This window comes from Nannobrachium achirus (genome assembly GCF_963921795.1).
Source record: "Nannobrachium achirus genome assembly, chromosome: 3".
NCBI classification, from domain to species: Eukaryota; Metazoa; Chordata; class Actinopteri; order Myctophiformes; family Myctophidae; genus Nannobrachium; species Nannobrachium achirus.
In genome coordinates, this window is record NC_137812.1 from 54,465,696 (window position 1) to 54,479,592 (window position 13,897).

At 44.6% G+C, this 13,897-nt stretch overlaps 1 protein-coding gene across 1 annotated transcript in view; it reads left to right on the top strand.

Annotated features, from left to right (window-relative positions):
* The window catches only part of fbxo41 (F-box protein 41), a gene marked incomplete at both ends in the record, with an annotated part of 51,153 nt that extends 37,256 nt beyond the window's left edge, over window positions 1-13,897 (top strand). The window contains 8 exons of the mRNA XM_080721509.1: window positions 5,868-6,106; window positions 6,504-6,619; window positions 7,172-7,324; window positions 7,852-7,947; window positions 8,052-8,170; window positions 9,591-9,749; window positions 9,890-10,005; window positions 13,835-13,897. Of these exons, the coding sequence (XP_080577635.1) occupies window positions 5,868-6,106; window positions 6,504-6,619; window positions 7,172-7,324; window positions 7,852-7,947; window positions 8,052-8,170; window positions 9,591-9,749; window positions 9,890-10,005; window positions 13,835-13,897 (1,061 nt within the window). The remainder of the gene's footprint in view (window positions 1-5,867; window positions 6,107-6,503; window positions 6,620-7,171; window positions 7,325-7,851; window positions 7,948-8,051; window positions 8,171-9,590; window positions 9,750-9,889; window positions 10,006-13,834) is intronic.

The following is a 13,897-nucleotide window of genomic DNA, read 5'->3' on the forward strand; positions in this document are numbered from 1 at the left end:
TCAACCTCTCCTTCTTGTGGATGTTCATCAGTATAAAGGTGGATGGAGGTCTTTTGCGAGGAACTGTGCCTCAGACATTACTGCCCTACTCAACCTCCATCATTCTTCAAGCAAGCCATCTTCCAGTATGGGATCCATTTTGCAGATGGGACTGGTTCTCTTGACTTCACCTTTCCAAGATAACACAGCAAGTTCAACAGGTAACCTTTGCTGGTGTGTGAAGCTTTCCATAGATTGTCTGGTGTCACACTCAGAATGCATTGCATTTCCTGTTGCACTTCATCGGCATCTTCATGACTCAGTTTCCCCTTTTGACTCTTGTCCAATAGAGTCTTCCTTGATTTCAGAAGCCACGCAACTGATCTCCTCAGTCTTTTCCAATCAGACTGAACATGTTCAGCATATCTCTTACTGATTACATTGAGAAAGTTGGTGTATTCTCTGTGGACTTTCTCATCTCTTCCAAACTTCCTTTTCAGACCAATAATGTGTTGCCTGGCAACATGTTGGTTTGGAGGAGAGTCCTCCTTTTCATCAAAACCAGGCTTGTCCTGATTGTCCAACAATTTCTCAATTAGTGAAATCCCATTTACAGTGGCAGCGGTGTAGCCAATCTCACTCCGCTCCTTACTGTAACCTAAAGGGGGACAATTTACAGTGGAAGCGGTGTGGCCAATCTCACGCTGCTCCTCACTGCTTCCTGAAAGGGAACCATTAAAAACCCACCCCAATAGGGTTTCAATGGTAGCTGGCCCATTGCCATGACCATTTTCAATTTCCAATTCAATTTCTGATTGAACTAATGTGGAGGCGTTGGTGCCTATCAACGACAACTCCACATTGGTCTCAGTGGGGGGAGCGACAACGCCGTCCATGTATGGCCTCTTAGCCAGCTCCTCTTCATTGATGACGTTACATGTAGTAACGGTCATCCTCTTCTGGGTGTCAACCTTGGGCAGGGCATAAAAGTTTGTCAGCATGTAGCTAGAAACACATTCTTTTGGGATGATGATTTCTTGTGTCTTGCAGTTACCGGCCCCTGTTTGCAAAGTGTCTTGTGCATTACTCACAGATAGTTTCTTTGGCTGGTTTAGGTTGCTTGCTCTCTCTGTCTGATTAATGTGAATAACACTGGGGCGGTTTTGGTTGCACCCTGTGCAAGTCAAGCGCTTCTCGCCATTCTTGCCCAGATGCCCAATGCTAATGCAGCCAAAACAGATCGCTTCTTCTCCTATAAAAGCAATCTTGTCCTTGTGTATCTTCTCTTCAATCTTGTCCCTGGGTGTTCTCTCCAACTGAGAACACTGGTCCAGTGTGGGGGTCTGAGAGCAGCAAACAGTGTGGTGAGTGGATGCGGTTGCACTACTTTGTTGGTGTTCCAATATAGGGGGTTTGATGACAGTAACAATGGTTGCAGAGCTGTCTCTGGATGTGATGATCTGTGATTTCTTGCCGTTTGTAGGTTTACTGCCTGATTGTGTATGTTGATCTGTGGATGGTTGGTAGCCTTTAAATGGAATATTACATTCGATGGAGTGTTCCTTTAACCTTGACGGCTGTGTGTTCATTTCCAACTTTTCCTTTTGCAACATGTTCATCTCCAACATTTCCCTTTTTGGAAAAAGTTCCTCATCTTCCAGAGCCTTGTTCTCCTTTAATGCTGCATAGTGAAAAGCAAGTGCAGCTCCCTCAGTCTCAGCCTGTCTGAGAGCTGAGGAGGTGGAGGAGCTACTGGGGCTGCTGGTTCCAAACATTGTGTCACTTTTACAGGTTGACTTTTTACTTTCAACATTGAAAATGCTGTCATATGGATTTACATCATTTCCTGTATCATCATCGTCGTCGTCGTCATCATCTTCCACATGTTCTGCAATTTTTGTCCAAGCATTGACATCAACAATAAATTCATTCACATGGATCATTCCGGCTTGGAACCATGCGTCACTTTCTGCTTGATCCTCAGGAGGTAGTATTGGCAAAAGGGAATTGTGTGCCCCTGTGGCTTCCCTGATCAAGTTGAGGTATTTCATAAAAACACAATGGACCTCCTGTTGGCATCCTCCATTTTGCATCAATTCCACAATAGTTTTTTTCAAATTAGATGCCCTGTTCAACTTTGATTTTCTTTCATTTGGTAGTGTGTCCAATTTTTCCATTAAGGCTTGTGGTGTTAGATTGGCTGTGTTTTTTGACCACCAGTTTTCCATTTCATTGTCAGTGAATAAACCTGTGTCCACATTGGACTGCTTTTCAGCCGCTGTGGACTGTGACTGCTTCTCAGTCAGTGAAGGTTCACATTCAAGTTCAACCATTGGATGCATTGCGTCACCAATTGACGGCGTTTCAGCCACTGAGGGCTCCTCTAATACGCTTGACTCAGTTTGACTCAGAACACCTATATCTGAACCCAGCATCATCAACAATACAATACCAACAGATCAAAAATAAAACCAATACCTTCAGTCAACACAAAAACCCACAATTATTCATTTGAAAATCAAAACCTTATGTAACACACTGGAGACCCACGAACGGGTTGCAATCATCATGAACCAAAACATTGGATTTGTTTACCTTGTCAACTTTTTTCCTTTTTCTTTTTCTCATTTCTCAAATGTTCATTTGCGATTCAAAACCATAATATAACACACCGTGACCCACGAACGGGTTGCAATCATGAACCAATGCATTGGATTTCTCTTGTCAGCTTTTTTTTCTAATTTCACAAATAACCTTGTGTGCACACATATTGTTTATTATGGCCATAGGTTAACCTAACCTTAGTTGGTAGCGCGCTACATACCTTTGGCTTTGGCTGTCTTTGTTTGTCCATGCGCTGCCGGTCGGTTCTCTTGGTTCTTTAAACTTCGAAAAGTGTTCAAATAAACAGCGCCGCTCGTTCGAGCGCTGCTCAATCAACTCCAACGGTGCAGACTGCTCCAAACGGCAAACAGTGCTGGTTCGCTGGGTAAGTGGCCCAAACGTGCTGGTGCTCCTCCAAGCGGTGCCTCCGCCGCGTCGCCGCCTCGCCGGGCCGGTTCTCCCCGTCCCCGATCAACTCCAAAGGGGCAGGCTTCTTGAATTGTCGCCGCCGCCGCGTCGCCGGACCGGGCCGGTTCTCCCCGTCCTCGATCAACTCCAAACGGGCAGGCTTCTCCAAGCGGCGTCGCGGTGCCGGTCCGGTTCGGTTCTTTAGACGCCGATCAACTCCAAACGGGCAGGCTCCTCCAAACGGTATCGCGGAGCCGGGCCGGTTCGGTTCCAAACGCCGCGACGCGACTCCCCAGCGGGTCGCCGTCAAGCCGTCCCGATCACTCACCGCGATGTCCCGGTCCTTACGCTGCTTAGCCGCGGGCCGGACCGATTGTCCGCACGCCGTGATGTCCTGGTTCCTGGTCCACTGACCACTGCAAACGCTGGGGCCGCCGCCCGCCGGTAATTGTCCCAACGCCGTGTCAAACACCGGCGTGTCGGTTCACAAGTGTCCCCACTCTCCGCCAACACAAAGCGAAAAAGTGCTCAATAAAAAGTAAAAATAAATAGTCTGTCTTTCAGCAAACAGAACCCAACGACAATGCTGTCCCAATGATCAGCTGTTGACTCCTGACGTGACGATCCTCTTCTTCCAAGTTCCAATAAACAAACGTTTCCAACTTAAACGTGTTTCCATACGAAAAGCCAAGTTTTCGACAATTTAGAGCCTCCAATACGTTCTACTGAGGGGCAACTGGGTACTCGTTTAAGTCAGACGCGTGCATGTATTAATTCAATGTCCAGAGTAGAGATGTATCGTTGGATATGTCAATCCTTTTATTAACATAATAGATAACATATAAACTCACTTGATGTAACATACAATTGAATGCCGCCAGCCAACACGGCTATCATGGACACGGTCGAAAACTGTGTGGCTTTCCCCATTGCACACCTGCCCACAATCACCCACAGACAGGTATAAGTTGGCAACCACCCCCTGTGGTGGTTGTCATGGTGAGTAACAATGCCAATTTGCTGTGATTGACATGACATCATCATTATTACCAAGGCCACACTATTAATTCAATTTAGATCAAAACAAAATAAACCAAAAAGGCCAATTTGGCTCCAACAGCTGGTATTACTATTGTTATGTTCTCCCTTACAACACTGTCAGCAGATGCACAGCCTCAGTATTAATTAACTGTAATGGACCAAAATCGATTGGTCCATTTGGATCAATATTTGCACTCGCAGAGAGGATGTTACAGTGTCTGATGACAGACAATTTTGTGCAACACATCCTTCGACATAATGGGTCCCAAAATGTTAACTGCCTAGACTGCCGAGATCCGTAATTGCCTGCAAAGCACAGCAACCATATTGGAAGGAAATTGGGCCCCTTCCTTGCTTCCTTCACAGGTGTTACTAATCATACTAATTAAGGCTCTGTTCCATTCTGGTCAAACAGAGTCAGGGTGCTGATATTGTGCATATTGGCTCACTGGAAACACTCTGCTTCACCAGTGTGTCTCCAAGTGTCCTTGAGGGGGTTCCAAATGATCCCTGTGTGTGTCTGTAACTCTGAGAGTGTACAAATGGACCTTACCGGTCAATTTGGTTATATTTGTACACTGTAAAATGTTTGAGAACCACACTGTGACATTAGGAGGAACAGAGCCTCATTAGTATCATTGGTAACACCTGTGAAGGAAGTAAGGCAGGGACCCAATTTCTTTCCAACATGTCTGCTGTGCATAGATAGAGCCTATAAAGCTGCTGCTCCATCATGCCCTATCCACCTGTTTCCGCGGGAGTTTACTGGAGATTATTTGGACCACACTTCTGGTTTAACAGCAGATATACAAGCTCACATCGCGTCGCAGATGCAGCCCGTTTGTGAGCTTGTAAATCACACTCGGCTGCGGCGCCGGAAGCTCGGTACAACGTCTGCGCAATGCACTATGGGGCGTTGGAAACCCGTGGATACCCCTGACTGTTATCAGAAGAATCCAGGGTATTCATTTAAATCTATGTTAACAAAAGGTGTGAGAATTTAGCTGTTCAGATCTAATTGACAAAACTGGGTTAAAGGTTACCACCAAATATGTATTTGTCTTCTCTATCTAATCCCCCCCCCCCCCCCCCCCATTACTGCAAGTAGATTCTTGCTACATAATCATCCTGTTAATGAGATCCCTGTTACTGTATGTTGCAGTGTTCCATGTTGTTCTTTCTTAATCTGTGCCAGGTTTTGTCAGATGGTGCAAATACACGATTCATTCATTTTCCAAGTAAATGGTGCACAGCTTGGCACTTGGGCTCATCTGGCCGCCTTGAGTGTAGGTGTTGTGCGTGTGTGTGTGTGTGTGTGTGTGTGTGTGTGTGCGTGTGCGCGTGCGTGCGTGCGTGCGTGCGTGCGTGCGTGTAAGAAAGAGAGAGAGAGTGACAAAGAGAGAGAGACACAGAGAGAGAGAGAAACAGAAAGCATTCAAAGCTCTTTTGCTTTGAGGATGCTGTCCAAGGCCAAAGATAACATGATTCATCGAGAAGTGATGCATGCTGGGATGGAAGAAATGGTCTTGTGTATCAGCCCAGTGTGGTATAAATAGATGAACTGCTTTTATGCATGGTTGACAGTTAGCGCCACCAAATGGACATACAGTGAATATCTTGTCAACGTGTGAGATATGATTACATGAAACATTCTTAAGAAAACGTCACCATATACTGGAATTACTGCCCTTTTCCCCTTTGATTTGTTTTATTTCCTTTAGGTTTCTTTTGTAATTGTAAATAATATTAGCATACTTTATTTTTTAGAAGTGCTAGTACAGTGAGCTATATGTACAGACAAACAAAATGTGCACCCTTTTGTCCCCTTCTCCCAGGTCGTTCAGAGGGGGGGTATAGTAGGCCTTGTCGCCATGAGAAGAGCCCCTCTAAGTCAAATGAAGTGATCAGCCCAGAGATCCTGAAGATGCGCGCTGCCCTCTTCTGCATATTCACATACTTGGACACCAAGACGCTGCTGCGGGCAGCCGAGGTCTGCCGCGACTGGAAGTTTGTGGCGCGTCACCCGGCCGTGTGGACCAGAGTACTGCTGGAGAATGCTCGCATCTCTTCCAAGGTGAACACCACAGTCACAGAAGAGATGTCTGGTTCAAGTTACTTCAATATACAAGAGTTTAAACTTTATTTGCTAGGTTACATTGACGGCTTTACCTCAAATAAACTGTGGCCAACAACACTCACCAGGTAGCATTTCTGTGGCTCTGTGTTATTTTTGTCCTGTTTTCTTTCTACTTGTAAAATCAATACAGTACATCAATTGTTTCTTTAAGGATTAATAAACCATTTTATTAAAGGATAATATCTGTGAAGACATTGTTTACTAACTGTACTGTTGCTCAAGTAGTCATAAACACACTGAATGCTCTCTGGGGGCATCAGTAAACTGCCTGGAAGTATGTTGTCTTTTCATTATTATTCATTCATAGAGTATGTATCAATGTTTCCTTCATCAGTTCCTGAGCACACTGTCCCAGTGGTGCACCCAGACTCACTCCCTCATTCTGCAGAACCTCAAACCACGACAGAGAGGGAAGAAGGAAACTAAGGAGGAATACCTCAAGAGCACACGGTGAGACTCCCACTCCACACACGGCAAGATCCGGACTTTACTGTGCAGGGAAAGCGAAATGTATGTATTGTTGAGAATGTATTGTTGAAAGTCTCCATTTTAGGATACATTGTATTGCAGCAATAAATCACAACGTGAACTAAACAAACAAGCAATGAATAGAAGACTTCGGAATGAATGAATGAATGAATGAATGAAGAATTTATTAGAAGATTGCAATAGAAACAAGTACAGTTTCATGACAGTACAAATCACTGGTACAAGGTCAACTAAAGGAGATCCTAGAAAGCCGAAGCTTATTTCCACAGGAACCACACTTTAAGTATCTCATATAACATTGAAAGACAGACGGATAGAACATAGTACTTTATCTAGGATAATATCAATTTCAAAAGCAGAAAAAGCATAACATCAAATACAAAGGCAGAAAAAAAGAATGGCAAAGAGGAGGATGATCGATCGTTTTGCTTCCACCGATCGTTTTGCTTCCACCTCTCTTTCTCTCTCTCTCTCTCTCTCTCTCTCTCTCTCTCTCTCTCTCTCTGTCCCCAGTGGGTGCTTGGAGGAGGGTCTGGAGGCTCTGCTGAAGGCTACAGGCAGTAACCTGCTGATCCTGAAGGTGTCCCACTGCCCCAACCTGCTCACTGACCGCTCCCTCTGGCTGGCCAGCTGCTACTGCCGTGCCCTGCAGGCTGTCACATATAGGTACACCACACTTGAACATGTGTGTGTGAGACATGCTGTCTCACACACACACACACGCGCGCGCGCACACACGCACGCACGCACGCACGCAAGCACGCACGCACGCACGCACGCACACACACACACACACACACGCTATGCTGCATTCCCTGTATGCAGCATGACCTCCCAGTGATGCTAGTAATGTACAGCTCCTGTGAAGTCTTGCGGAATCTTGGCATTGCACAGCTTTCATTTGACCTTGTTTTTTATTAAATTGTTCAGAACAGTATTGCCCTCCCTCTCCTGTGAGAAAGCAAGAGCAAGTGAGAGATAGAGAGAGAGAGAGATACTGTAGAAGTGTAGATGATAATAAATTGACATGTTTTTTACCGCTCAGGCTTTCCGGAGTGAATATGTTGAGTTTTGAGGTTTACGTATTATTTTGTATTTCATTCTCCAGTAGAAAAGGTCACTCCTCATAAAAGTATGAATATGGGCATAAGCTATGTAATCTACGTACCGTGCTGTATGCATGTGTGTTGCAGGAGTGCCACAGACCCAGTTGGCCAGGAGGTGATCTGGGCCCTGGGAGCCGGCTGTAGAGACATTATCTCCCTGCAGGTGGCGCCACTGCACCCATGGTAACGGACCACTCCTCTTGGTTCTGCTCTGTATTAAAGTAGCGTCGTTTGAAGTTCTTCACAGTGTGTTCATTGTTGCTGCAAATCTTCTTGTTGCTTTTCAGCCAACAACCAGCTCGCTTCAGCAACAGGTGCCTACAGACCATTGGAAGATGCTGGCCACACCTCCGTGCCCTGGGTGTGGGTGGGGCTGGGTGTGGCATCCAGGGACTAGCCTCATTGGGTAAGTAGGATGTAAAGGTTATAGATGAAGGCCTGAGTAGCTGAAACGCATCCGTTTGTCATGACCATAGACAAGATTCTACCTTGTGAGTGCGGACTGTTTCTATAGACCGGGGGTCTTCAACAGGGGGTCCGGGACCCCTAGGGGGTCCTCAGAGTTTCTACAGGGGGTCCTCCAAATCTTTGCGTGATAGAAACTTTTTTTCCTTTTTTTTATATCAACCACTTGAACCCTAGTGTCCATATTCTGAGAACTTTAGCCAAAAATAGCAGATCTACACTGCGAGGCATTGTGAGCTTGTAGATCGGCTATTTTCGGCAAAGAGGTTTGGTGTAAAGGGGAAAAAAGAGAACACTAAGTACAGAGTGAAAGGTCAAGTTTATTAAGTATTGACGGTTCAAGTGGTTACATATCTGGTAACACAAATTGACATGAATCCAAAATACACTGATGATTGTGCTGTCAAACGATGAAACTATATGGAATCTGGGGTCCCTGCTTCATTTCTCTCTCAACTATGGGGTCCTTGGCCTGAAAATGTTGAAGACCCCTGCTATAGACCGTTCACTGAGAGACTGCTCTCTTGATCTATTGATGGTAGAGCACACTCAGCTCGGGACTTCTGTCCAATGTCATTTCTTTGTCCAAACAAGGGCCTCCCATATACAATTCTGAATCAGCCTAACTGAAAAATAAGTTCCACTTATATCAATTTCTGAATGATTGACAAAGGGCTTGACAAACTGCTATTCCATTTTGAAACAGGCTATTGTCCAACATCCATGTTCTGGCATTTGCCAACAACATTGTTTTTTTGTTTTTTTTTGCTACAATAGGCAGTCATTTGTTTTCACTGAGCCTCCAAATCTTCAAATCCTTTTTATTATATTTTTTCCCAGTCTTACAAAACACTTTACCCACAATGTTGACCTTGTAGTTTAAATGTGCCTTGAAACCACAAAACTGAGATTTTCCCTTTTACTGTGTGGTGAATTTTAATTTATTACAATGTCAATAACTTGAAATTGTTCAGGTGAATGTGTTTAAACCTTATCTTCTACTGTGCACCTTGCAGATGTAACCACCTGTTTTCAAACCCATGAGAAAACCAAAATCTACCCCTCATTCAAATGGGAATCCCTCATTAGTCAAGGGAGATATTAGGCTTTTGGGATACAGACAGGGCTACTCTACTTACTACACTGACTCTGATCTCTGTCCCTCGTATCCTGCTGTTTCACTCCGCTTTCTCTTTTCTACCTCTCGTCTCCTTTCTCTTTGCATCTTTTAAACCACAAAACACACCACACATTCACACGCACTCCTGCACACGCGCGCACACACACACACACACACACACACACACACACACACACACACACACACACACACACACACACACACACACACACACGCACAGCAAGGAACTGTATGCGTCTGCAGGTGTTGGAGCTGGACCATGTGAGTGAGATCAACCAGGAAGTAGCAGCGGAGGTGTGCAGGGAAGGACTGAAAGGTCTGGAAATGCTGGTCCTCACCTCCACCCCTGTCACCCCCAAGGCTCTGCTCCACTTCAACAGTGAGTAGAAATACAGTCACTGTTTTGACATGGCTACAGAAAGCTTTCATTATAAACCAGCAAAGTGTATGTTAGTTACGGCACATAATGCTTTAACACAGGAAAACACACCCAAATGAATCTTTTCTCCTTTCCTGCAGGTGTGTGCCGTAATCTGAAATCCATAGTGGTTCAAATCGGTGTAGAGGACTATTTCGAGGACCCCAACAGTCCCGAGGCCAGGAAACTATTTGAAGAGATGGTGAACAAGCTACAGGTAGTGTCTCACTATCTCCTAGTACTACACCTAGGACCTGGAAGGCATGATTTTTTTTTTACGTTGACAGCTACTACGCCAGGGTTCCCCAATTAGTTTTCCCCAGGGGCCAAATTATGTCTAGGGTACCAAGCCGAGGGCCACAACATTGCAGAGGGCGACGGTGGCGTTCCCGCTACTCCAGCGACAGTTCAGATATCGTCGTTGTCGGGTGAACATCTTGTGTCCAAAACCGTTTGTTTTGCATTTATCATTTTAAAAATGATTTAAACTAGTGAAAACAGACGATCTACAAGCATCAGCTGTTTTCACTATTTTTGTGCGACGGCCTTGTATGATGAAGCAGGGCTTTACTTTGGGAAAGAACGTACAAATTTGGAGATACGAGGTTTCCCCCCGACAACGACGATATACTAGTGTTGTTGCTGCTCTTATACCACCATTATTACTGGGGTTGGTGTGGGCCAGACAGTAGCCCCCCGCGGGCCGCAAATGGCCCGCGGGCCGCCTATTGGGGAACCCTGTACTACGCAGTTGACTAATCAGTAGAGAGGAGGGCGATCCAGATACCGGTATCTCATTTATGACTCTGAGTCAGGTACAGCAGGCTATTCTGTAGCTGGTAAGCCAGCTCCCCTTTTAGTTGAGTTTTTTTTTATAGCAGGGTGTAGGGAGAGAGGAAGTAGAGAACTAGAAAAGAAAATTTCTAAGAAATTTTAAGTGTGCCTGCAGCTCGCTAAGTGTGTGCAACCTTGTATGTGTTAACATTAGCATATTTGTTAGCATTAGCATTTGTTAGCATTAGCATGTGTTAGCATTAGCATTTGGTGCCGGTCGGATCCTGCGTTCCTGAAGTAAGGATATGGTTTCTTGTTTTTAAGAAATAGGCTCCTCCGACAAGTTCCGCAAGGCGATTACGTTGTCCCGTCGCTCCCGAGATCGTTTGTGTTTCGTTTTGAGAGGGTCGTTCCCCCTGAAAAACACGTTTTGGCATGAAACGTTTACGTTTGGCGCGTTTGTGGTGCCCCCTATGGGTCGAAGTGGAAATGCTTTTGGGTATATGTTCAGTATAGCGCCCCCCACTTGTGGTTAAAATTTGGTGTTGACTGGATGTTTCGTTTGTGATTTATGGCTACTTCTTACAAAACGGGCTCCTCCCGCTAAATTTGGAACCCTGTTACGGAAGAACGGTATGGACTATCAAAATATCGTTTAAATATGTTTATCGCATGAGTCCATAGATCGTGTGTATCGATTTTTGTGACATTTGGAGAAAATATGTAGGAAAAGGAGCAAAAAGTGTGTTTTGAAGAAAATTCAAAATGGCGGAAAATCTATCCTGACGCAAATGGGCGTGGCCTATATGAGGAGATGCGTCATGACCCAAGGAATCCAGGGAAAAAGGAATTTTAATTTTCCGACCCACGGTTCAAGAGTTACAGGCCGAAAGGTAAAGTGGACTGTTATAGCGCCACCATGAGGCCAACTGACGAAATTATTTTTTATTTAATCCTTGATATCATTATAAATCTCCTCTCCAAGTTTTGAAACTGTAGCCCCTATGGTTTGCGAGAAAAGAAATATTGAATGTGAGTTTTTGCGATTCCCATTATAAGTCAATGGGTAAAATTAATTCACTAATAAATTAATATCAATTAAACGATACAACTTTTCTCTTAGAAAAGTAATAGCACACCATTCCCGGCCGAGCCGCACGTTTTGATGTATATATTGCGGCGGTGGCATAAATCGTGCGGCAGTTATTACAGCTCCAAATTTGCAAGAACGTTACTTACTTAATGACTTAAAGGGGGCGTGACACGGCCAAAACAGCTAATTATGGCTATCAAATTAGCCAATTTTTTTAATGATGTCATGTACCCCCATGTTAAATTACCCAATCAAATTAATTTATTGTAGTTACTGTACTGAAAGTAGTACTTTCTGTACAGTAACGGCAATACATTAATTTGATTGGGCTAATATGGGGGAGGGGCGGAGACTCGCGGAGTCGAGTATCCATATCATTATCTTTTGAAACTGCCCCAAAAAAAGCTGTCCGAGGCGTGTTTCCGACTTTCTAAACCAACTTTAAAACTATCAGTTCTAGGGGTAAAAATTATACACCATTCACCATTAGACCGGTAAAAAATTACATGTCTTCTCCAAAAAAGGTGTCAGAGATTCGTTATGAGGGTCAACACGCTTCTCCCCGTCTAAGGGACGGTTTTGTCGGCCATACCCTGCTGTGTCTTCCGCTAAACCTGACTGGAGGACCTGGCCGGGACGCGAGTTTCTAAATTCTAGGCGCACTGGGGGAAAACCGCGCCCGCACTCATTTTTGAAGCTTGTGATTGGCTGAACTGGAGGTAGGGAGGCGAGTTTCTAAACTCTAGGCGCACTGGGGGAAACACCGGAGCAAGCTTAGAACGAGCGTCCAGCTATCTCCTCCTCCTCGGCAGCTTTGAGCCCTTTTAGCAGACATATGTCCTGCTGTTTCAGAGGACTGAGGTCCGTGGCTCATACACTCTGTGTGTGTAGCCTGTGTGTGTGTGTACACACACAATAGCTCTCGCAAATAGCCGTGCGGTGCAGCGCTAGCCACGCTACACGCTAACAACAAGGTTGTGCGCGGCACCGCACGACGGACGAAGTATGCATTGCGCGGCACCGCACGACGGACGAAGTATACATTCACTACTAACTGATACGGCCCCGCCTCCTTCTCAGACTGTTTGAAGAAACACCACGTGACCTACTGTATCATAATGTTAATTTTCGGCCGGTGTCGCCACTCCTTTAAGTATGGCAGATTACAATAAGTGTTTTGCCATTGCATGGCAGGCACACTTAATAAGGACTCGTTACTCTATGCCAGTAGTTCTCAAAAGGGGGTACGGGTACTCCTAGGGGTACTCGGAGGTACTACAGGAGGTACATGAGAGAAAGAAGAATTAATTTCATTGTTATGTTTAATATGGTTAAATCAAATTAAATTGAGAACTTGCCTAGCAAAACTGTTACTGAATAGAATTTGCACAATTATTTGAATATATTGACTGGACTTTTTTTTTACTGAATACTTTGGACTGGATACTTTAAATGTTATGGACGCTTTGACCAGTTTAAAGTTAATCTGCCCAGGAGGTAATAACTACTTGCTACATACACCCAGGTCTCCCGCTGGAATAGAAACAGGGACAATTATGTGGTAGACATAATGGGCCCTTGTGTGCCCTGTGCTATCCCTTGGCACTATGCACTATCCAATACTTATGCACAAGGCAGCTGGCGCTGCCCCTAAAGTTTACTCCTATAAGATAAAGGTGCTGGGGAGGGGCATTAGAGATCGTTTAGGGCCTAAACGATCTCTAATGCCCCTCCCCAGCACCTTTATCTTAAAGGAGTAGTTCACACCCAAAATTACTTTTATTCTATTGATTACTCACCCCATGGAGACTTGAATTCATGGATATTTTGTTGTTTTTGTCACATTCCTAAGCCAATAAAGCCCCCATTGATTCCGATAGGGGACCCAAAGACACAATTCCCCTACCAGAATCAATGGGGGTACATTTATTATAATCAAATTATTGATTTACAGTAGGAATGCGACAAAAACACAAAAATATCCATGACTTCAAGTCTCCATAGGGCGAGTAGTTGATAGAAGAAAAAGTCATTTTGGGTGTGAACTACTCCTTTAAGCTTGGTGAACTCATTTTGTCACTGAATTCTTATCAGTTTTATAATCTTGCACATAAACTCAAGTCACCTCAACATATAATGAGGCCTATGTTCTTAATTTTCTCCCAACTTTTTATTTCAGGCTCTGAAGAAGAGACCCGGTTTCTCCAAAATTCTCCACGTGAAAGCTGACAGTCTCTGCTAA